The following is a 24,667-nucleotide window of genomic DNA, read 5'->3' on the forward strand; positions in this document are numbered from 1 at the left end:
GCTTTAATGATCTGAACCGGCTGGCAGAAGGCATTTTAAAATAATTCAGTTATATTTTGAGAATGAGTCTCAGAAAGGTCTCTTAATCTCATCCTCTGTTTTGAATTGAAAAGAATAAAATAATCGATTCAAGACATGATTATACAATCCGAAATAATTGGTGTCAGATTTATGGATTCATTTTGATTGTAATGACATCCTCAATTACAACCGGAATGTTTACTTTTTAAGCTTTTATCCAACAAACCTGGACAATCCAATCCTCTACGCTAGACCTAAAATATGTAGAAAAACTGAACATGACATTTCTATTCCAAATGACTCACAATTTGTTTGCTGTGAGGGCAAAGCATTACTGCACTTTGCATTGGATTCTACATTTAATATTGACCTCTGGAACTCACTTTAAAATACAATGCACTATATCAATTTTTAAAATCCCACCTCAATAATAACATTAATGTCCTGATAAATGGCAGGTGTAGGCATAAAAGCAGCGGTCATGTTATTTTCTGCAGGTTATCTGGGAGCATTGACTGCAGGGGGAGTCAACAACATTACCTTATTGAATGCAAATAGCCTTGTTGTGTTCATCCACTGTTTTTTTTTTTTATTCCTTTGCAAGAATACGGCCGATTGCACAGCCTGGCTGAGCTTCAATACATTCAATGCATCGAAAATGTCCCTATGTTGCTTTACTCCATTAGACTTCATTGGTTAGAGCATTTCTGCCTTTGCATGTGCGCTTGAAATTACATTAGTCCCTTCATTCCTCGAAACAAACTGTCAAAGCAATGGCTTCAGTTCAATTGTCTGGTATCTGTGGAGGCACTCGAGAACTTGTTTTTTTCATACCAGAAACTTGGCTTACTGCTGCCTGTCGTTTAATTATCCCTTCAAATTAACCAATGCCTGGACACTGTCAAGCTTGAATGCATTAGAGCGAGCACATGCATTTGCTCTCTAAGCACCTCTCCATCAGTGAGTGTGTGTAATTGCTGGTCTCACCTCTGGGCTTTTAAGAAAAGAAGACAGGAAGTACTGATAGCTAGCTATTAGTCTAACAACCATTCATACATTTCTAAAGAGGGATAGTGGTGAAAGTTAATCAACAGAAATGGTCCAGATCACTCCCAGTCTGTTAGCATGTTATACATTTGGTGTGTATTGTTGTGATGCGATTGACCCTCGCCCCCAGTCAGTCGGGATAGGCTCTAGCTCATCCGCGACCCTAATAGGGGCAAGTTTTGTAGAAAATCAATAGATTGATGCAAGAGCTTGTGTGTGGTCTTAGATTTGTTGCCGCAAATTGTAACATCAGCAATTTGCTTATCCATCTTGAGTATCCAGATGAATGACCAAGCTGTTTAAAGAGGGAGACTGACGGAATGGACATTTTGCTGACTATAGACCATTGAAGACTTCCCAAAAATGATGGGCCAAGCACTGACCGAAGTGGATTTTCCTATGTCAGTGTAATAATCTCCAACCGGGTCAAGTACCGAGGAATCTTTCAGTCTGGCACTGACGGACCTTTCACCCATTTCACTGACGACTGACGGAAACAGGCACAGTGTGTCCTGCACATATGTTGACCGGGTTCATAAAAAGGCCTCAAAATACTTGCAATAAGTTAAATCCATAGATGTGACTACTCAATAGTTCATTTTGGACTCTTCTGCTCTGTAGTGCTAAAAAAATGCTTTAAGTATTCCCATAGTTTATTTTAGAGTCAACAAACGATGCTTTTTTTTGGGGGGCTGGGACAGTCTGTGCTGGTAATGAGACCAAGTGTGGCCAGGCGGCTGGACAAATGAATAAAACAACTACAGAATCACTGGCTGTGTTTGATTTGCCTTCACTAATTGAAAGAGACCATCTGATAAATTGAGGGGATGGGATGTACATCAGAATAGCAAGAGGCACCTCTTTGTTGTCCCCCATTGCCAAGCAAATCACACCCCAGCCTGTGTTGGAACACCCAGAGGGGAGTGTGTTTCCTGTATGTATGTGTGTGTGTCAGAAAGAGAAAGCGAGAGAGCGCAAAAGAGAGAGAAGCTAGGATGTGTGCACAAGCGGCCCCACTGAAAGCAAATGAAGGAGCACTTGTGTCAGCATTCTAGTGAGAGCAATGAGCCAAAAGCTACAACACCACCCTTTTCTTTCTGTGCAGATTAGTAAGAGCACGCCCGCTTCTTTTTCCATGTATTGCACTTAACACACACAGCTCGTGCGATAGTGAAAAAATATATCTGCTTAAAGGATCCGGTGGCTGGGTCATCGCGGGGCTTTTCCACGTCCGGACGACGAGGCGTTCTAAAGCGGGCACGCCAGCGGCCTGCCCAAGGGGAAGATGCATTTTTGGATTGGAGACGCAGCTAGCTAGCTAATTGCACGTTGCAATTGCATGGGCTAATCACTCATGCAAACAATGTGTCACTGGGCCCTGTTTGAGCCACACCCATAAAATCTGGAAAACCGAAATAGGGAAAATTTGTTTAATTAACAGGGTACCTCTACAATTCAGTCCTACGATATGTTGTTCCCAGTCTTTGCACATTTTCAGCAATTATCTTCGAACAAATGTACTCTGATACACATCTGAATTCATTATACAGGGTCTTTAACAGCAAATTTGTCTCGCCTGTAATGTGATTTTACAGTGTACAAGTTCCCCTGCTATTATATACAGTCAACCTGCTGTGAATAGCAAAAAGCTCCTCCCATAGTATTTAGCTCATTTCCTAAAAAGATTTACAAATGCCCACAGATGCCACAAGATGGTTTGCAAACCAGTATTTGTGTCTAAATGAAGCACTTCACGTCACTGTCATATAGTTCCTTGGCATAAAAATGCCACATGGTGACAACACAGCACAGTTGGAGTTTTTCTTCCAGAATGTTTTCCAAAAGGAAATCTACAAATAGATGAATCCACCAGTGTCTAACTGTGAATATGTGGGTGTTTTCTGTTTTGCTAAGATATGCTCATTTGTTGGCTGCCGTAAAGACATCACTCAAGTGACAACTGCCTTCTTTGTTGTGTGAAGTTAAAAAAGTAAGCTGAATCCCATTTTTCTTTTCACACTAATTGCTCTTTGCTAACATTGTCTCATTTGCATAAACCCAATGTCATAATTAATAGCTTTGCTCTGCCTTTTGTCTGCTGCAAATTAAAAGAACAAGAATACAAATATAAACTGGACTCAGTCTATTCCCATTGTAGCATATTTGGGATGTACCACTTTGATAGATGCATGGAAGTGCACCAAAATGTATTGAGTTATTCCTTGTTATTCCTCCAGTTTCCAATGTTTTTTTTGCATAATCTTGCCCACAAAATATTTTAGCATTTTTATCCATGAAAACAATTCATTATTTCCTCTATATCGCATCATTTGCTTTGCACTTTTAACCTTGAACATTTCTGCAAATTTTGATGCAACATATGCAGTTTACTTCAAATATATAAAATCTGTGGATTTTTTTTAACAGTGCGACTTTGTCTAAGCAACGAACGAGGCAGGTTTTGTTGGTATTTAAGTATATTTTGATAAGAAAACAACCATTTGTCATCTGATATTTATCTTGCACGGTACTCGTTAGACCTTTGTTGTATTTATTAAGTGCTTTAGAAGTAAGGTTGAGTACTGTATATCGTCAATCTCATGGGAGTACGGTATGTGATGGTTATCACTTCCAACACAATTTCCCACACTGAACCACTTGAGATTTTCATCCCATTATCTTCCATTTCTCCTTTGTTGTCGACAGTTTATCTGTCCACAGCTGTACTTTGACGTCGTATCACTTTCTGGATGTTTATGCTGCATGCATTTAAATGTATGCATGTGCTGGTGTGTATGCATTCCTCCGCAGCTCATTAGTGGCTTAGATCTTTTGCTCCGAGCGGTAGTTAGTCCAGATGTTTAGTATCTGCAGGAACATTCTATTTTGGAAACTTTCCCACATGCTTTCTGGTGTGGTTGAGCCTGCGCTTGCCCCGAACTTCAAAACAACCCCACTCTAAAAATAGTCTGAAGTGAGTCGTAATCATTCGAAGGACTCTTGATGGCTCTGATGGGGCAATGTGCATTCAGGACTTGCATCAACCCTGCTGTTCGTCCTTGTACTATAAAGACCAGCAAAGTTTTTCATACTCCCTAACCTTGTGGTGCTAACCAATCAAAGCAAAAATTAACAAACCACTCCATTATAATTTCTGTGCAGTAATGTTTTATTTCAACTATACATGCCGTGTTAAAAAAAAACATCAACAAAAAATATGAAACAAAGACCATTACTATTTACACTTTCACAGTACATCTTTAAAACATTATCTACACGCTCAAATACTCTGGAGAACCAATATATACACCTGGCTTTGCATGGCCATGTTGCACAGCATTTAAATCTAAATGACATGACCAAGACAGTTCTGCACATAAAAAGAGCTTCGACTGAATTTTAAAGGCTTCAATTTAGATTGCAACTGAAGAAGGAATTCATATTGCAATGTACAAGGCAGTTAAGCAGTGGATGTTGAATGTATGTTTCATGTATGTCGCAAGTGTCACACACACACACGCGCACACGCACACACACAAAAAAGAAGAGCCCAAATACTGCTTAGATGACAGGCAGGAAGTAAATCTTTACATACAATCTTTCCTTGTAAACAAAATGTGGCTTTGGGCTAAACAGGCAGCTGATAACTTAAGTTAGGTGTCACCCATGTCGATTGTGAAGTGAAATCATTCCTCAAGTTATCCCTGCTGGCCGATAAAATCTGAATTAAATTTGATCGTCTGCATAACCACAACCAATTCTAACGGTGACGGCGTGAATGGCCATGGGCGGGGAGAGCTGAATTGAACCGACTGGTCCACAGTGCAAGGTCTAAACAGCCTACATCCCGCAGTCAAAAATACATTCGCTGTGTGGCAGATTAATACATAGTCAACGCCAGCAATGCCCATCCTTTTTAAAACCTTTGCGTATGTATGACCCAGTCACAAGTGGAATGTCTGTCACTTATGATTAGGTTGTTAATTTGAAACACTTTTTGGCCTATAAAACAATTCATATGGTAAATGACAAAAACGTATTAAGAATCATTGACATTGCCAATAATGTACTGTACTGTAATGGATAATTTTGAGAATAAGGCACACAATGCACAGATTCATGTTCACTTGCCTAAAAATATGCTTACTCCTTATTTATAGTATTTAAGTATATACACAAACTTGTCATTCCCAGCATGACTTATCTGGACATGTTGTGTTGATTGTACACTGGCCACTCGCAGGGAAGTTGTACTAATAACACGGGCATTAGAACCAACACTGAAGGTCAAATGAGCAAACCATACCTGTATTATTCCAAGTAACCAATGTCATGGTTGTCGGATAAGAAAATGTTTAGTTTTAGTCTTGGAGAAATTGTCCAATTCATACACGACGGGGCTCACTGGTGTTATTAATTCAGTTGGATGATAAATATGTGTTCCTGCTACATAAAGAAAAAGATTACGAGTAGAGGTTAGAAATCAAGAAAATGATCAGTCTTTACAGTGTGTTTGGTTTTTGAAATGGTACCTATTGGCTACTCTTTGCATGAAAACAAAAGATGTGCATACCCATATGAGGGTCATCCCACACTACTATATGTATGCATCAAACTCACACAGCTATGCCTAAAACCAGTAGCAGCAAATGTATTGAGGAGGATAAGAGTCCTAGTCCCAGAATATAACCCAGTGTGACCATTTTAAAAATAGCTCAACCCCATCACCTCTGTAAAAATGACACAATGGTTCAGGCTTAGTTTAAAATCAGGTCATACGAGACCATAGCGATTTCCAACACATTTCAGCGAGACAGTGACTTAGGTCTGAGAATTTAGATGGATTTTAAGGTGCGTCGTCTGCATGGCACCTGCTCTTGACGTGTGAAGGCTTAACACCTGGTCAGCCACTGCCCATCAACCAAAACAGATGCAAACACACACGGCCAAAACATACGTCATCATTTACACTGTTTTGTTTGCCTGCTGTCTCTGTCATTATATTTGAACCCAACAATTACAGTATTGGGTTTACTCCGTCTCCGCTGCCTTACGCAACCTTCCACACAAAAGCATGGCCTACCTCTCAGATCAGTTCACATTAGTGGGAAGACAGTGCTCAAAGGCAGTGAAAAATGAGATCCATTCTTCAAGTATTCCACTCTTTCCAACCTGGTACCTCACAGACTGACAGACACTGTGGTCACCGGTGTCCCAGTCCGTGTACCTACATTAGAAAACGGGTGACACCAAAGCACAGATGTCCACCGTATGACATGCAGGATGGAAATCAAGATCATGAAAAACATCGGAGGAGTATCTTTGGCCGTACGTGTGATTTTTCCCTTTTAACTGAAGCGTGAGTAAATGTGCATATCACTTAAAGGGGAACACACCTCAGGTTGATACACAGACGCACACTGGGGTCAACCCAATCCATAGCCGAGCCGTCCGGGCTCAAAGCTATAACTGTCAAGGCAAAGAGCTCACGCCCAAGCATTGGTGGTCTTCTAATAGCTGTACTTATTGACCACTCGCATCTGTGGAGTCTGTGGCGCAAAGCCATTAGGTTTCGGGGGCACATCTGGCTTTAGCGATGGGGTCCTTTTAAGTCCTGTACGAGGAAGTGAGCCATGCCCACTGTAGCTGCTTTGCCGGGATAAAGAGGGAGGGTTGGGCGAGTGCATTCCAGCCCCCATCATTCCAACATGGGAATCTAGTCTGGAGGGGGGCGTTGGAGGCATGTATGCCCCTCTGTTCATACTGTGCTGGCGAGACACAGATACCCCCATAGTCACCCCATTGGTTGAGGTGGACAGGGAGTGCCTGTGAGAAGCACTCCGTTGGAGCTGATAGCCCCCTCTTGGCCTCTCCAAGGTTCCACCCATGCTGAGGCTGCCCGTTGGTGTGGTGGGACTGGTGCACAAAGGGACATCCACCCTCTTGGTGGGGCTGTGCCTGGGCAGGGAGGAGGAAGGAGAGTACAAAGAGGCCTCGCGACTTGGCACCCTAGGAGGTAGTTCCGTTAGTTCCTCCATGGGTTCCAGTGTGAGGTGTTGTCGAGAGCGTGGCCCCGATCCCTCGTGAAGAATGGCCTTAGGGTTGGCCACGGAGTCATTGAGATGTTTTAGAAGGTCGTTTAGTGTATTTCTCGCGTCCACTGACCGCTTCTGGTCTTTCCTACTTCCTTTCGTTTCCGGATTCTTCAGCTTCTTATCAGAAGGATGTGGCAGAGTGTCATCTCCATTGTCAAGGTACTGGTGGTCATGTGTGGCATTGGGCAGGACGACTGCACTCGGGATGTGAGAATGTCCCAGGGCCAGGTGGGGGTGGTGGGGGTTGGATTTGGGGGGACCGGGTGAAGGAAGGAGAAATTGGGGACTCTTGGCCGTCGAGTTGGATTCTTTACGGTGGCCGCTGATCTTCTTGTGATCCCTCTCCCACTGGTTTTTAATGGGCTGCAAGCCTTTCTGCTGAAGAACAGGGGTAGACTCGGGTGTTGGCAGAGCGGCCAATTCAGGAGGCGGACAACCGTCCCGCAGGATCATGGTCTTGGTGTCGCCGTTGGGCGTTTTCAGGTCTTTACTCAGCAAGTTGGTGTACAGCTTAGGGGAATCCACATTGGTCTGGTACTCCTGTGTACATCAACAATAAAACAGTTAGCGTATTTCACTAGAACTCCTAAGTGTTTTGACTCCTCCTTGGGGGCTTGAGATGTGAATTCAATTCATGTCATGGCGATGCTTGTAACTCAAAACACTATACTTATCTTTTCGAATTGACAGACAGAGAGACAGAGAGACAGACAGACAGACAGACAGAGAGACAGACAGACAGACAGACAGACAGACAGACAGACAGACAGACAGACAGACAGACAGACAGATGGCTATACGGTTCATTAAGACGTCTCGACTCCTGTCAGTACATCAATACATCACTAATCTTTGTTGTTATCAGCAAAGGATAAAGAATATATGACTGGGTTGGATGCCTCATATTGTCACTAATCTCAAGGCACCATTGTATACACAGTAAAGGACTGTACCTTTACAGGACTGTCGAAGAGGCCATTGAGCTTGACAAAACTTCCAGGGGAGTCCGAGCAGGATGGAGCCGATTCCGCATCCTTGTGGACACGCCGTTGTTTTCGCATGAATGATTCCCGATTGCAAAAGACAATCAGGCCAGCTAGTAGAGCGCCCATGAGAAAAGCACCAAACACGCAGGTGATCAGGATGTTCATGTGGACCATCTGGCTGGTTTCACTTGCTTGGATATCCCACACACCTACAAACAAACAATAAAGGCGGGTTAACCTCCTGCTAAGATAAGTCAAGTGGTCAGTGAAGCGTCCCCCGCCCCAAGCCCCAATTCACCAGCAGACATTTGCATGTTTGTGCTCAAACACAACCGTGCAGGAGTTGCTTCTCTCATATCTCTCCTCAAACAATGTACCCAGTCATTTGCAAGTAGAACAGATGAAGAAAATATGATTATTGGTAGAGGTAGTTAGCCATCCATATAGATTCCACAATCCACATTGGAGATTTGTTAATTCAAGAAAACAGGATTGGTTTCCCGGATCCATGCGCACCAAAGGGTTCGCTGATCTGGAAGCCGAATGAACCGTTTCGACCAAGAAATCATCCAGTAGGAAGTAGATCAGAGGAGCAATGTTTCTGTTCCACTGGCTGAAATAGTCAATGCTCTACGGGAGGTTTGTTAGTAACCACAGACATTGAAAGAGTTAGTTCACCCACTGTGCGGCCACCATTGGGTTGCAGCAGTTCAGGCCCAGCCAATCATCTCCCAGCTAGAGTAAACTATTACGAGGGCTAAAGCTAGCTAGTCTATTTTCAGCTCAAATCAATGAAAGACTGAAAAGAAATGGAGAAGGTTCATTTTAAGAAAAGAGGAAAAGCAGTAGTGAAATGTGAGTAAGAGAAAACGAATGCACTTGAATCTACTCGAGATAGCTGCCAGGGTGCAGGTATGAGCGTTTGCACACGTGAGCCTCAGCGTGCATTGTCAGTGGTCGGCAGCTATCAGATCAATGCGGCATGCTGGCTGGCTCCCTGCGGGCCTTACCCTCTTGCCCCCCTGGGAGAGAGTCTAAAGAATGAGAGGTGGCCGGGTCATCCTGCAGCACAAAGCCCGAGCCGTAGAGCTCTGGAACGGGCCCAGAACTGGGGCTCTGAGTGGGAATGAGTACTGGGGGAGGTATGGGCCCACTGGGCGGGACAGTGACTGGTGCTGATGAAAACTCCACGTCTGTGGTGACAAACAAACTGTTAACAAATGGTTTGTAAAGCATATTGTCATCATCCCAATTAGTAGACATGGGCAATGGGAATTTGAAAAGTTAGTTGGAGTAAATCACGGCGTTGACATTTCTATTCTAAACATTTGGTTGGGTCAAAAGAGAGGATACAGAGTTTCAAAGAGGAGCTGGGACAGAACAGTACGGATGCTTTGGTGGGTGAGCATGCCTGGGGGAGTGATCAGGACAAAAAGTGATGAGTGCGAAGTGAAGCCGTCAGTCATGTGACCTGACAAATGGGTTTTGTTTGTGACGGTTAAAATGGAGCAGGTGACTTTTGCATTCACGGAAGGTGTTTTGTTGGCAAAACATGACAATGAATGAGCGGTACCAAGACAGGGCTAGTAGAGATGCTGAACTCAAGGGAAAATAAACCATTTGAGTAAAAGATCAAACTAACCAGAGGTGGGGTCGCCAAATGATTTGTAATCTGGCGCTGATGTAGTGCCCAAAAATGCTAAAAGAATTAAAAAGCACAATACATTATTCAGGGAACTCAGAAGTTAAAAATAAAATCTCTTTTGAGTGCAACTGAAAGAAATATATGAAGCACTCATTATCTTTCTAAAGAAGGTCCTCTGGTTCTGATCAATACCGAGGTTCAGCTTGGGTCATGGTCAGTTGGTACATTTGGCAAGGCAGCTATTTCAAAAGAAAATCAGCAATGGCCATCACTTATTATTGAAACCAAAACCTCTACCACTTGCACCGGCTGAGCATGACCCTTGAATGTGCATGTTTGAGGCATTAGTTACAAGTAGCCATGTACTCGCTGTATGTAGATGTGTGTTAATACCAAACATAGACTTACAAGTATGTCGGGACAAGTTAGTGGAGTGAATGCTGGTGTGAGTGTGCAGATGAGTTTCTATTGTTTGCTCAAGTGTGTGTGCGTCAGTGTGTGTCAGAGGATATACGCATGAAGTGGTATGAAGATGACTCTTACCCTGACAGTCTCCCAAGTGGCTAGTGTTTCCTAATTCAATATCCTGCTCATAGCCCGTCCTGACAATGAGACAAATGAGAATTTCTATCATCTCGACTTTAATTAAGACATCTTGCGATAAATCTGGAGCTTGAACTCACAAAAGACCGGGCTGTATCCTCTCGCAGGCTCCTTGAGGCCTCCATCCACAATAGGGATCACGTAATGCAATGCAAGACCTAGTCCAAAACACACACGCGCACACACACACACACACACACACACACACACACACACACACACACACAAGCACACGCACACATAACACGGAACCGTTTCATCATTCTGGGAACGGCACAGAAATCATTTGTGGTTTGCTGAACATTAACCCCCGTATCGAGGGCAAAGTTGTTATCCTTCCATTTACGACGTACTGAACAAAAGGAAAAGGCAAAGGTGCAAAACTGCAAAAAGCAAATTTAAGTGTGCATTAGGGGCATCACTTACTTGTGGCAGGAAGAATGCCTTTCGCAGCGACTCAGCGGAATTCGAATGACGCAACTTGAAAAGGCGACGTACAGGCTATGTGCGTCTTTGTCCACGTGCAGTGATAGGACACGCTTATCATCGTCGTGATAAGACAAGCACCTGGAAAGTGGAGCAAAAAAAGGGTTCATCAGATTGATGTCTACTCTTTCAGTAAAAACGTAATCACTAGGTGGATAAATCTTTCTCTCACAGCTTATCAGGCCTTTAACTTTTGACATTTGCAAATGATGCGCAAATCCACAAATTAACGATTGGGGGAAAAACAAGCGTTGCATACGCAGAAATCTGACAGACGCTGCCATCAGCATGAGGAAGCGCCAGTTAATATTTGCTGACTCGTCAGCCGTGAGGCAGATGGAGAAGAGAAAGAGAGAAGAAAACAAAAGCAGACAGAGCGGGTGAAAAGTGCATGATGGCTTACTTGGCCTTGTTAAAGACGTCTATCTCCTCCAGAAGCAGACTGTCATTCAGGGACATGGACGAAGTCTTGGCCAAAACCTTGAGCACGACTCCTGACTCTGAACCGATGAAAACCACTGTGTAGTTCTTGTGCGGGCCCGCTTCGTTGTCCACTGCCAGCGCAGTTAGCCTGTACCTACAACACATTTCATCCATGTATTTTGGGGATGCATGCATATCGGTATAAAAAAAAAATCTTGATAATGATGCCACTATCACCAGCCTGACAATTGCTTACGTGTAGGAGTCAAGTATTTTTGGAGAATCATCAATATAGCATGTACAGTAACTTTTAAATGGAATCAAAATAGACATCTTATTTGGCCTGTGTAGAGTTCTTAGTTACTGTTACCAACCCGACCTAAATAAGACCATCGTGTTTATAATGCAAAGTTACAACATTTCGGTTATTTACCTGACACGCGTCTTGGTGTACCAGGGCTCGTCCTCCATCGAAGGCACAGCCGTGTCCATTAGAGGGTGTGACTTGATGAACTGTAGGGTTTCATCCGGGAACTCGATGGAGCTCTTAAAGGATGCAGCTGGACCGTAACCTGCGCAGCACCCGGGTCTAAAATGGAGGGTTCACATACACAGAGGACAAAAGGTCAAAAAGCAGCCCTTGTGATCATTGCGCTCCATGGGGGCTGATCATCATGTGCAGTCAAGTGAATAGAAAGTGAAATGAAAGGGTTGGGGAGCAGGTGCTTATTAGATCACAAAAAAGGCCTCAGTAGGAAACATTAAATATGCATAATATGCATGGTTATCCTCCATCAATGATTCACCAGGGAAATGAGGTGCTTTGTGGATTTTTTTTTTGTCTTGGACATGCTTAGAAATAGCAGACTATACGTGTGACAAACAGGTTCAAACTGCTTCGTCAGATAATTATGTCACCTTAAATATTTAATCATCGGCAGATGGTGAATGTGTGTGCTGGGTCGCGGCTAATAACCTCTTTTACCACTATAACGTATTTGGTTACGCTGGTTGAAAAAAGTGACTGCTTTTCAGCTGCCGAGTTAGGAGCCACAGAAAGGCCACACTTATTACATTCCATTTTGAATGTCACATCGATATTTTCAGCGGGTTCGAAAGATCCTTACCGAGGTTTAGGAAGTTTCTCCTCTGGGAACGGCGTCCATATGGAGTCGGCGGTCTTTTGCTCTTTAAATCGACCACGGAAGACTTTCTCGATGTCGGCCATGGAAAAAGCACACACGGCTGACCCTGGAATACTGCGGAGAAGAAGCACGATGATTAAATGGCCGTACTTCACCTCGGTAGAGCCTTCTGCCATCCTTGAAATTAGTCCATCCATCAGCTATAAAGAGTCATAGCCCACCTGTTCATCTGAGTGGTGAACACGCCCACCACAGACGGGACGCCGTTGATGTTGATGATGTCAGTAATGGACTGAAGCACGTCAAAGTAGAAGAAGGAATCCCCCGGCACGGAGCAGTTCAGTCTCGCCTTAACAAAAGATGTCCAATGTTTCTCGAGAACGCGTTGCGACCCGCCAATGTCGTTTTTGCAGATCCGGGCGACGCGAGAGTAGACCACCTAAAAGGGAGTGAGAGTTTAAGCTAGGATAGAGGCTGGAGGAAGTGGAATTCCTCGCTAAAAACATTTTCACTGCACTAAATAATGCATCTCTGCATTCTGTTGCAGCTCAGCACGGACGGCCAGAATACACACTTGTATTTAGGTCTCACGGTTTTGTGTGGAAACTGCTCACCCTGACTGAGGCCACACGTTAAAAAGCACATCAAATGGCTGGCCTAATGGAAACAAGTGATGTGTGATCGATTGCGTGAATGCAGAGAGGAAGCCATTTCGTGCCATTCCTTCACCTTTTTCCATCAAGCTAGATTGCTGTACTGTTTTTGTTACTGCAGCAAAGCTTAATCATAAACACAAGTGAAAGAAAAACAACTCCTGATAAAATAATAAACCACGCGACATAAAGTCCAACCTTCAAAATTAACAGACAACAGTTTGCAGTCTAAAGTCCAAAATTCAAAATTAACGGACACCAGTTTCATAACACTCAATCCACTTTCTTCCCCCCTATGGTGGGTTATTTAGCAAACACACTCAATAGACAAGCACATAATAGTTTGCGTGTGACCGCTGAATAACCCACCACAGAGCCAATAAAAGTGTGGTTCAACTGTTACCATACTGGTGTGATTTTATTTTGAAGGCCTGGATTTGACATGTGTTACACCAATGTTGTTGTTGGTTCTAATTGCCTTGCCTTCTGTTTTTCACGCAATATGACAGAAAGTTGCGAGTTCCAGCTGTTTGATTTTAATAAGGCTGGAGACACGTTAGAATTCAATAAAGAACTCGTAGCAAAGTCCAGAAATAGCTCCTCTCCCTCACAGCTTCGCCATTATTCGTAGTGACATACACATATTAGCAAATTATCTGGGACTTGTGATAATTGGATAACCCCGATCAAAGTTGAAATGTCACTCCAGTACTAATAGGGTTGAAAAGTGGAAACTGATGGAGAATGTTGGCCTTCAGGCTAGCAAGCTCAGCCAGACCAGCTCAGGATGGGCCGTGGTCAAACCTGACGCTGGCATTGAACAGAGAACATCCTAAAGCCCTTCCATTAGCTTGGACAGAGAGCCCGATACAGATTGCGCATTCTCTGGAAGACAAATCCTCTCGCTGTGTAATGGTTTTACATCAGGCAAACATTCCCAGAAAAGCCAGACTGTTGAAAATTCAGCTGTATTGTAATGAGGTTGTACTGTCATCGCATGAACGGGGACTGCCACAAATGAATGAATGCGATTGAGGAGCTTTCAGCCTTTTTTTTTTTTTCGGGATACAGCATCTGTTCGCAAAATGCAGTGCACTCAAATGCCACCTTTAGACTGTTCTTACCTTGCCCAGATTGCTGTGCTCCACTGCAATCTCTCGGTAGAAAAAGTACACATAATTCCCATACTCGGCTGCGTGCAGGAAATGAGGTTCTGAGGGAGAAACAGAAGCAGAGAGTTGAGAGAGTATTTTTGCATCGTCACCACCAGTGTGCGTGTTGAATATTTCAGGGATTTGTACAAGGCTGTATATGACTGGGTGTGACCTAGATTGCCTGAGAGGGAGCAGGCCATATCCCCCGAGGAGTTTGGCAAGACAGGAGAGCTCTCTATCGCAAACTCGCCAGCTCCGACGCGAACCATGTCGTGCCACGGTATCGCCGGAGAGGAGTCAACTGAAGATGTGGCGAAAGGGCGTTTCTTACCTTTAAGCCACTTGGAGTCATATTTGATGGTCCTCAAGGCGGATCCATCGCCCATACTTCGGTAAATGACAGAATCGCTGGCCTGAAAGTCAGCCACCGTGGCGGAATACAGTTTCCCCTCTACGAAACAAGACAAACAAGAAACGCACTCAATTGAAGCTGGCCTACAACACTCTTCGTATGCTACTTTTCCCCCCCCTCATCTAAAAGCTTTAATTAGCCCGACTTGCTTTAGCTGCAGGCGTATTTGTACCGCAGCAAAAACACAGAGGTAATCATGAGAGCATAACTAGGAACACATTAGCTCTTCTGTAGACAGTCTCTGGTGTGCCAGCGTGTAGGCGGCTGTGCTTTTGACCCTCACCTGCAAAAAGGGCAACGTTGGTTTGCTTGGAGTCAAATGGGCACCGTGCCAGCCCATTGATCTCTTCACCATCCAACTCCAGGTTATCCAGCTGAGGGAAGGAACGAGCGCACACATTCAACAAAGACAGCAGAGCAAATATGGGGAAGAAAATGGTCAAACAGTCCTGTAGAATGCATTGAAAATCTCACGTTACAGTGGTAACTTGACTTTTCGAGTTACCTTCCACCTCCTGGTCACTTTATACATTGTGTAGTATAGAATTCTTTCACGGAAAATAACACTATATAATATCGTATTTTATAAAAAATGTACAGCGATGATAAAGTCATTAAATTACTTAACGGTAATATTAGTCAGCCATTGCAGAGGATAAAGAAAAAAGACAGGAAGGGGTATCGCTATATTGTGTCTACATGTGTTGTGTCACCATTTGTGTTGAAATGGTTTGTCTTAAATGGGATTTCTTTAATGTTTAGTTATGTAATTCTATTTATTTAATGTTTAGTTTGACATTAAACTTTGAATGTCAATAAAGGACTCAAAGCTTCTTTGTAGAACCGCTCACTAATTCAGTCTGCCAAACTGCTGCTCGTTATGAAGAGAGTTCAGTTCACTGCTACCGTACAGTGTTTGCATCCAAACTTTGCACTCAAAAGTCAAAACAGAAAAAAAAACATCACAAGGCACGGCTGAATATATTAACATGTATACTGACCCTGTAGTATCTGCACATGGGGTTAAAGCCATTGGTGCCACAGATGAAGACCAGATCGTCATTTCTGGGAACCAGCACTTTGATGAAGTTATGGCACTCATCCTATGAACGCACAAAGAGTGTGTTGAGGGTTTTATTATTATTATTTTAGTAATTAAGTAGCACTAAAGGTACAGTTGTGAGGCTGAATTATAGTTGTACTTACTCTGTGTTTTCCCTTGACGGCACACATCTCTTTGTCTGCCTGGCCCGACCGCCATGTCAGCTTCTGTGGAGCCAAAATGTGAAGCATTAACACACACACATAGTATCTCTGCGTGCCAAATGCATGTGCACAAACAGGAATGTACGCACGCATGCACACACACACACACATACACACACACACACACGTCTCTACTTTCAACTCTCTCAATTTACAACCAGCCTAGTTTGTGATGAATGGCTGTGTTTGTGCGTGTGCGCATTTGTGGTTTAAATGACTAGCTTGTGGCAAGAATCTTACCCGGTAAGGGATGATCTCATTCCTGTAGGATTCTCTCAAACTTACAAGGTACACCTGATCTCTGTGAACAGCAGCAGTGCACAAAATGTCAGTGATGCAGCAGTATAAAGCAAAAAAATAAAAATAAATAGAAATCTTGGGACTTTTATTAAAGACTCAAATATTAATGGAGTGACAATTTGCACAAAATGTCCTCTACTATTAGCAGGGCCACAGCTAAACCTTGTTTTTCATTTGTGTCCAATTGCAGGGAGAGGGATCCATGGTAATCGGCTCATCTACATTGTTTTCATGGTTGTTTTTTGTTTAGAGTTGAGCTCATTCTAATAAAATCACATCTGTTGTTGATTCGCATGTAACTCGCTCGCGTCCCAAACACAACCTTTGGTTTTATGGTAACATGAGATCTTCAGTTTTGAGCAGCTCTCCTCAGTTGGCGACAATGAGCAAAATAATCAAGTATGTATCTTCTGTTGTTTGCATGAAAGACAATTAATCCTCAGTAAAGATGGTTTTTGGTTCAACAGGCTTTAAAACCTGAATGTCTTCTGTACTTTGCATGACGTCACTTTTTGTTTTGATGATCTGCCAGTGATGACAAATGCTGAACACCCAACTGGGAACAATAATAACCCTCCCTTTGAGCAAACATACGCGAGCACCCACAAGTGGCAGTGTGATTTACCTGATCCCAGTAATACATATGGTTGTGATTGCAGTAGTGGGGGAAGGCGCGGAGTTTGGGGGCTGTTATATTATAGATGTCAAGGTGATTTCTTGCTACAATACTAGTGGCTGGTGGTAAGATTAATCCCAATGCTCATAAATACTAAAACGACATGTAGAGATGCCAAGAAGTCTCTGACAGAGCATCAGGCGAGGTTGATAGATGCTTTTGCTGGATCGATAGCGACCGTATACCTCAGATGGCGGCATACCAGCCACGGATCCAATAACACTAAGAGCCACCCCCCATCTTCCCCCTCCCTCTAGCGCCACTGTTTACCTGCCAAGATGCGAGTGAGTGAATGTGTGTGGGGAGGGAGATGTGTGAAGGAGAATCTGCCCGTGTTCAGTATACCTGCCAGCGATGAAGAGCGTGTCTTGTATCTTGGTCATCAGCTGAAAGTCAAGGCGGTGCTGCGACTCGTTACCAGAGGGCCTGCCTCTGAACACGGGGTACCTCAGTGAAACTGCAAACGCAACCGCGCACACAGATTGCTTGGTAAATTTGATGCAAATGCTAATTTTGGCATGTGCCTGCATAAATCCATATTCAATGCGACTCATTGATTTGAATGTTGGGCTGGTGGATTGGCGGACCTGCTGATATTTTTTTTTACCATGCAATAAAATAGGCCTCCAGACCAACACTTTCAATAACTCAAACATGCTCATGAAATAAGAACAATGTTATTATGGCAGTCAGTGATGTTCTGTTTTCAAAATCTTTCACAATGTACAAAGTGTTGGGTTAGGGGCCAAGGAAGATTATCTTTTTGTCCAATTCTGCAGTGTTTAAATGCATAGACTGTAATGATAATGAGATGGCTCACCTTTGATAGCACGCTGCACTCCATTGAGTGCCACTCGACGTACAAACGACACTTACTGAATTCAATTTGAGCAAGTTTCTTATTCAGTGATAAAATGTTTAGTCGTTAGTAGTGTTTGAGCAGTATGTTGCTAATTAGAGCTGGCTAATTGAAACAAAAAACACTTAATGCGACGGATCTATAGACGGTATACTCTTACCGTGAATAAAATAAGGACGGCAACATTACATTGGAGTTTTTCTCCTGTCTTGCGTTCTTAGCGATTTTGCAGTCATTGTAATCGCGAGCCATCTCTAGTGAGATTGTGTGTTTGTGTGCGTGTGAACTCACAGTGTGCGTCAACGACATCCAGGGGTGCAATGTCCTCGGGGAAGCTGACTGCGAGGAGAGTGCGTGAAGCTGTTAGCAGCAGCAGCAGCAGCTCACCGAGCAGAAGTGCAGCTCTGTGGCCCATGGCTGCTCACATCCACTTCCTGTTTCTCACTAGTGGAGATGTTACCTGGAGACATGCACAAAAAAAAATATTCCTGTTATTCAGTTGGAGACGTGCAGCACACCATCTACCCTAGATAAAAAATGAAGACATCCTGAAATAGATTTTGCTCTAAACTTAATATATTGTCAAATAAATACTTCTCAGGCGATCAAAACGGATCATTATTTATTATTCTGCTGGCTATATCTGTACAGTGAACCCCCAAGCTAAATGATTTGCTATTAGCATAAAAAAATGATTGCTGTCTTGTACTAGGCGACAGTCATGTTGACTGTAAAAATATTGTTTTGGCACTATGAACTTCTTTTAGTGAGGCTTGTCTAATAGAAACATGTGCTTTGCTGCTCTCTCGTAGCATACAAGGCAAATAATTTTTTTTATTTAGGTGGGCAGTTACACGCAGATTATTGCTTTTCACAGCAAGGCTCTGTCCTTAACTTGACATGTTTGCATCTTGTTACTCTATTTTGTTGGTTTTGTTTGGACCTTGAGTCTGCAATTATATCAAATTGATCGAGTATATTTGATAAGGCTCATGTATTGTGACTGGTGGGTGTTCAAGCATAATACACACATTGGCCTCTCTTGAGTATTGGTGGGTGGCAGAGCAAGAAATTTCCCATTCTCGCTCCGCCTGCATCTGCTAACTAACAGAAGGTCAGCCAAAAGTCCGGCGCGGTGTCTCAGTGTGTGTTCGCTGGAACGGAAGTCCGCTCTGCTCGAAGCACGGCTGGCCCTGCTGCTTCTGTACATCTGTGCTCTGATTGGTTTGTCCGGGGCCAAGCTCATCGCTGATCAGCTCATTGCAACTTCATCGCCATCACCAGTGCGCCATCACATGCGACCTTAGCTGACTTCTATTAGCGCTCTGTTAGCTCTTACTGCTGCAGTCTCTCCTTGGGGCCAAAGCGCTTTATTGCACTGCAGTGATTCACTCCATCTTTGTGTTATGAGGACAAAGCCACGCTCACTTGTTTTGACATTGGTGTAATTATAATGGGTGCACTACTCCCCCCCACACACACACACACCCAATACGTCCTAATGTAGATATAATACACCGGATGGATGTAATGTATTGCAGGTCGTATTCATGTGTACGAAATGTGTGTAGGAGGACTTTAGAGGCAGGCTGTGGCTCTAAATGATTGGTGTACATTTCAAATATTTATAAGGCAAACAAATTATTCATGTGGGCAAAGCCTGAACGGATATAAACAATTTACTGGGAGACGTCACACAGGCCAAAGCATAGATTAGTTGGAAGCATGCTGGGATGCGCACACTGGGAGCACATGCATCATCATGCTCTCACATAATGTATCTCAAAGACCAACGACGCATGTGCACACATGCCCACAAACAGTAATGATTCATTTTTCTATTAGCTCCAAAGCACACCTGCTCCAGTCTGTCAGAGCTAGGCCATTAGTGCTTTGATTGATCCACACAGGAAGCGGGGCAGACCAGATCTCTGTTTCACCACAGTCATGTGTGGAAACCTCTCTAAATTTGCCCACTTTATACTTACATTCAGTGCCCGAGGAGCAAATCGGTGTACAAGTAGACAGAGGCCAACACAACATCTGCATGCCAGCTTTTTCCACCATGTTTGAGTCATCAACTGCCTCCAACAGTCCATGTATATTGGACTGCATTTTTCCAAGCACTGATAATCCAATTGCAGTATGGTAACTTATACCGTGTCACCTGGCAGAGATTCAAGTGAAGCTGAAATGGACCGCTCTATAAGTGTGTTTTAGTCATTCACGGTGCGTAATGGTGGCAATTCAGCGCTCAGTGGGACGCTGCGACCTTCCAAACAGCAAAGTCATTATGAGTAATGCTAGACCTGAATCGGGCTGTGCTCCATCATCATCAGTCTACTTAACAGTGAAATGAGTAGTTTGATGTTTTTGACAAAATGGAGAAATTGTCTTGGGTCAAATGGTCTGGTGTACATCTAACTAACACACAATGCTGGAGCATTTCTTTTCACTGTGAATCTCCATGCCGGCCGACAGATCAATAGCGACGAAGCAACATTGTCTGAAAGAGACGTGACGATAGACCTCTATTAGAGTGGAGGCACTGGTGTTTGTTAAAAGCATCTAGTGTTCTTTTACTACCTCGGAGATGTGCTCACCAACAAATGCTCTCACGCCAAAACCCGAGACAGGAATAGATGCCAAATGCACAACAACAAGAGCAAGCGGAGGTAGTGTGCAAAAGGTAACTAAAGTGAGATATACATAGAGTATATCAATTCTATGGCCCTATTAGACGGGCAGTTGGCTTTGCATCAGAGCCAAGCTTGGGGAAACACAGAAGCCATACTTTCTCCGAGCTTATTGCTAAAAATGCAATTAAACAGGAAATTAACTATAACTCAGCACCATTACAGCCTTACCGTAGCGGCAATGGCTTTCTTTTTATGTAAAACAGAAACAGAAGACACCCAGAGGTCAGCCATCTAAAATTACTTTGAAATCTCCGGCGAGCCCAGAATGTTTTCTATTGACTATTCCTTTGCACTCTTTAGTTCCTGCCCTCCAGTTAGTGTGTGCGTGGTGTGCATGTACATATAGGCCTCAAACAAGCCCAGAGACGCTGAAGTTGTCACGCAACTCAGCCTTGCCTCGCTCTACCTCTGTTATTACAGACTTTTCAAATGTCCCACAACCACGCATTTTGCCGCTGATATTGTTGGCACAAAGTCATGGTGTTTAACAGGGGGGGTGGGGGTCTAGTGGTCTACAGCCCAATTCTGGTAGTTAAATCTGAGGATTTAGTGTTACGAGCCTAAAATGACAGATTAACACATATGCGCTCTGTGAGCTGCGCTTTCGCTGGCATATGTCAGCCGCCACCTCTCTTAGACCGCGCCGCTGGGTTCCATTTTGCAGGGAAGTCCGATTTGGTGCTCATTAAAAAAAAAGAAAAAACTGCAGTGGCAAACAACAACGGTGCATGACGTTTCGTGCCTCAATTCTAAATTCATATAAACCCAGCAGGAATATTTCAGGCACCACTTTGGCAAATAGTCTGCTTACAGGTCCAATTGGAGCAATTTAAACCCTTCCAAGTGAAATCATCCTCGGCCTTCAAAATAAACACTGGCACAAAAATACAAGCACGGACAGGATATGCCTGTTGTCAGCCTGAGCTATGCCAAACTTCACAACAAAGTCATTAGCATTCGATATTTCTCAAACAATTTCTAAAACTTTTCTCAAAGTTACCCACGTGAAGCAGTGGCAGTATCCAAGCCAATAATTAAAAAATAAATCTGTCAAAAGGATGTAGCGCTTGTACATCTGAAGCTGCATCCGAAGGTGGTTTCCCATTGGCTGACTGCTTTGCCACAAGCACTTTCAATCCTAAATAGGCTTTACTTGCGACAGCAAAAGAATGCACCGCTTTGTTGAGGTTTATTGTCTACTTCAAACATCAACAACTACTGACGGAGAGACACATCTTTGGCCGAGAGCTCGGAGGGCACAAATACTGCAAGACATTCGGTAGCAACACCTCGTTGGGTTTATTGGGAGGCATAGCTTCATACAGCATAAATAAGGAAGTGGTCCAGATGCAGCCTCACAAGACAACTGGCCAGATGATCACATTATTGCCCCGAGAGTGATTATTATGTATATATTCAAACCAGTCCCAGTGACCCTAAGCTGTTACTACCACCTGGATTCACTTTGGAGGGGTTTGAGAATGCAAGTCTGAAGTAGACTACCTCTAACCTCTTTCTTGTGAAACTTGGCAAGAGGAAGAGTGAAACAGGAGAAAGGTTGCACACAGCCGTAGTGTGCACAAAAGGGCCGAGCTGCAGGTGTGACCAGGAAACAAAGGGGGGCTTTGGCCACACCAATACAATGGTGCCCCACCCCCGGTCACTAGCTCTATCTATGTTCAGGAGAGCACATTTGGGGGGCTACCAAAAGGGACTTTGAAGGAACAAAGCAAACCATATAAACATGTTGATTCGTTGAACTTTTAACACTCGGTCCTCTAAACATTGGATGATTCTGATTTCAAGCTGCCATTTGGAGCATCTATGAGGTTGTTAACACAGAACGCAAGGGTTTAATGGTGGCTGTTCCGGGTTGCAGCTGGCTATATTGGAGGTTAACTGCAGTTGTTCTGGTCGCTGAATTCTGACCCGGAGGCCAACAACGAGCCGAGCTGTCGGCCAACCCACAGCTGGTCCGGATGTTCAACCCTGGTAAGGCTTTGGCCAACATCAAGTTTGTAGTGAAAACCATGGTAACATTTTTTTTTCCTGACATGGAATTACCGCAACAGGAAAAAAATACGACTTTTTCAGTAATTTCAGCATCTCAGGTGCTCACATCAATTTAGAATAAGCTATTTGGCTCATATCCGAGCCGTAATTCCTGCAAATGGCAGATTGTCACAGATAATTTAGCATTCACAACAATCCTCAATCCACTCAAAATCACCAACATGCATGTTAAACAAATATGGCCAACACTGTATATATATTTATTTTCTACGTTTCTAGGAACATTACCACTCTGTGCATAAAATGAATTCATTTTATGCACAGAGTGGTAATGTTCCTAGTTTGGGAGGGGTTATTTTCTATTATTTTTAAGCACACAATCCATTCATGCATCAGTGCAGCCACAAACACTTGTATTGTCCAGAATAGGGTGTAAAGGCATTCAAAGTTCCATCCGTGGTAAATCTTTTCACAAGCCTTTAGTGTCCACATGTGGGACTGGGTACAAAAGACAACAAAGAGGAGGGGACACAAGAGGAGAAACAACAGTGAGGGAGCTTTTCTATTATCCGACAGCCATAGAGAAGTGCGATGCGTTCAATTAATACAAGGCACCGTAAAGAGAAATAAACGACCGGAGAGATAAAAGTATCACTGCCAACCAGAGGGTGCTAGTGTTCAATTGGGACACCTCAATTATTCAATATGAAAATAATAAGTAAAAACGACTGAATGGGGTACTGTGACATTGTTAAACACTCCCAGTCCCTTTGACAACATAATGACGTATGTGTACTCCATCAAAGAGATGTAACGGATAAAAGAAACAAAATTTGACTTTAATCTTAACTACAGACAGAAGAAAAATGACACATAGTAGTCTTTTTTTTTTTAATTTTAATTTGCAACGTAACCTACCTTAAGATCATGAACGGAGCAATCTGATCAAATGTCCGATTATTCCTCTGGTAATCCATTTAAGAAAAATGATTTTTTTTTTTTCTCCTTACATTAAATTCCATCCGGACACACTTTATTGTTTTAAATCCAGTTTCTCCGCTCCGCTCGCTTCATCTAAACCTCTTTTTGGGACTCTTTCGTCCTGGTTCCGAGGCCCCTTTGGTAGTGACGACTGATGCTCAAAGCAGATCCGCGACCGTCGCACTCTTCTGTGGAAGTAACTAGGGTGTCGTCCCCTTCCTCACACACCCCACGCAGCAGCGCCTCCGGTAACTCTGGACGCATTTATACATTAATAATAATGGAATAATTACATCAAGAGGTTAAACGCCCCAACTCACTGGTGTTTAAGAATAGCAAGACGCGCGACGCAGACTTCTCAACTCGGGAGTGATTCAGTTAAATACTCGTAATTGATTCAGCCCTTTAAAAAGAAGGGGAAAATCAGTGACATCCAAAAAAGAGTCATAGAAGTTAATGTTCCCAATAAAGAAAGCGCGTGCAAACGGAACCGAGCGGTTACAGTTCAAAGCCAGCCATAATAAAAAAAACAAATCTGTCCTAATGTATATAACCTTCACAGTAAAACAATTGTTTGCACACACGGGCATTATTTCTATTTCCACAGCCTCTCCCGTTTACTAATTTGACTTTCACCCTGCAATAAAGTGAAGAAATAGGTGCATGCATTTCTGCAAAAACAACTCACCTCATCTGAATGCTTTATTATTGCGTATCCATATGCAGTAATTCCAGGGGGGAAAAAAGGAGGCGAATATATCGCGCGTCGCTCCAACTTCCCCTGGCTGAGAGAAAAACAAACTAAGAAGACACGGCAAATGGTGTAATTTGACCCGAGCTCGATCAATCCACGCAGAGAGAGATCCACGGCCCGCCAATAAGGAGCGCTCTTGCTCCAGTCCCTCCCCCAACATCCAGCTCCCTCCTCGCTCGCTTTTGGACCTCTCTGCCTCGCTCCTGGCTTCCTTCCTCTCTTTCCAAGAGCCACAGAGGCGGAGAGAGAGGGAAAGCGGGTGGGGGTGGGAGGTACATCCCTCCTCCCTCTTGTGTGACCCCATATTGCACCCCCTGTGTTAAAGCACCCCCCTCCTCCCATACTTTAAGTCAGCAACCGCTCCTAGTTAAAACTTATTTCAGCCTATTTGAGGCTCAAGCAAGCTGCTGCTGCTGCTTAGTTAAAACATCTTTTAGCAATGTTTGGAT

The 24,667-nt window shown here is 43.5% G+C and overlaps 1 protein-coding gene across 5 annotated transcripts; it reads right to left on the minus strand.

Moving 5' to 3' along the window:
• Nucleotides 1-4,219: 4,219 nt before the first annotated feature.
• On the minus strand, nucleotides 4,220-24,300 carry sema6dl (sema domain, transmembrane domain (TM), and cytoplasmic domain, (semaphorin) 6D, like). 5 transcript variants are annotated; one of them, XM_037247256.1, is made up of 20 exons: nucleotides 24,153-24,300; nucleotides 18,063-18,231; nucleotides 17,258-17,369; nucleotides 16,177-16,237; nucleotides 15,877-15,939; nucleotides 15,672-15,773; nucleotides 14,954-15,044; nucleotides 14,590-14,709; nucleotides 14,229-14,317; nucleotides 12,673-12,890; nucleotides 12,434-12,565; nucleotides 11,740-11,895; nucleotides 11,287-11,460; nucleotides 10,824-10,964; nucleotides 10,478-10,555; nucleotides 10,338-10,396; nucleotides 9,792-9,848; nucleotides 9,160-9,342; nucleotides 8,117-8,358; nucleotides 4,220-7,703 (listed from the first exon to the last, which is right to left on the minus strand). In XM_037247256.1, exons 2-20 carry the CDS (start codon nucleotides 18,184-18,186, stop codon nucleotides 6,579-6,581), a joined length of 3,327 nt encoding a protein of 1,108 aa, XP_037103151.1. In that variant the 5' UTR covers nucleotides 18,187-18,231; nucleotides 24,153-24,300; the 3' UTR covers nucleotides 4,220-6,578. The 5 variants fall into 5 exon arrangements, with proteins under 5 accessions (XP_037103151.1, XP_037103152.1, XP_037103154.1 ...); XM_037247257.1 differs by lacking the exon at nucleotides 9,792-9,848; XM_037247259.1 differs by lacking the exon at nucleotides 9,160-9,342.
• Between the last annotated feature and the right edge of the window lie 367 nt (nucleotides 24,301-24,667).

This window comes from Syngnathus acus, chromosome 3 (assembly GCF_901709675.1).
Source record: "Syngnathus acus chromosome 3, fSynAcu1.2, whole genome shotgun sequence".
Taxonomy (NCBI): domain Eukaryota; kingdom Metazoa; phylum Chordata; class Actinopteri; order Syngnathiformes; family Syngnathidae; genus Syngnathus; species Syngnathus acus.

Coding starts and splice junctions, on each gene's coding strand:
- sema6dl (XM_037247256.1), bottom strand. CDS start 18,186: ATGGGCCACAGAGCTGCACTTCTGCTCGGTGAGCTGCTGCTGCTGCTG. Junction 14,710..14,953: donor CAACGTTGCCCTTTTTGCAG/GTGAGGGTCAAA, acceptor CTTGTTTCGTAG/AGGGGAAACTGTATTCCGCC. Junction 9,343..9,791: donor ATTTGGCGACCCCACCTCTG/GTTAGTTTGATC, acceptor TTGTCACCACAG/ACGTGGAGTTTTCATCAGCA.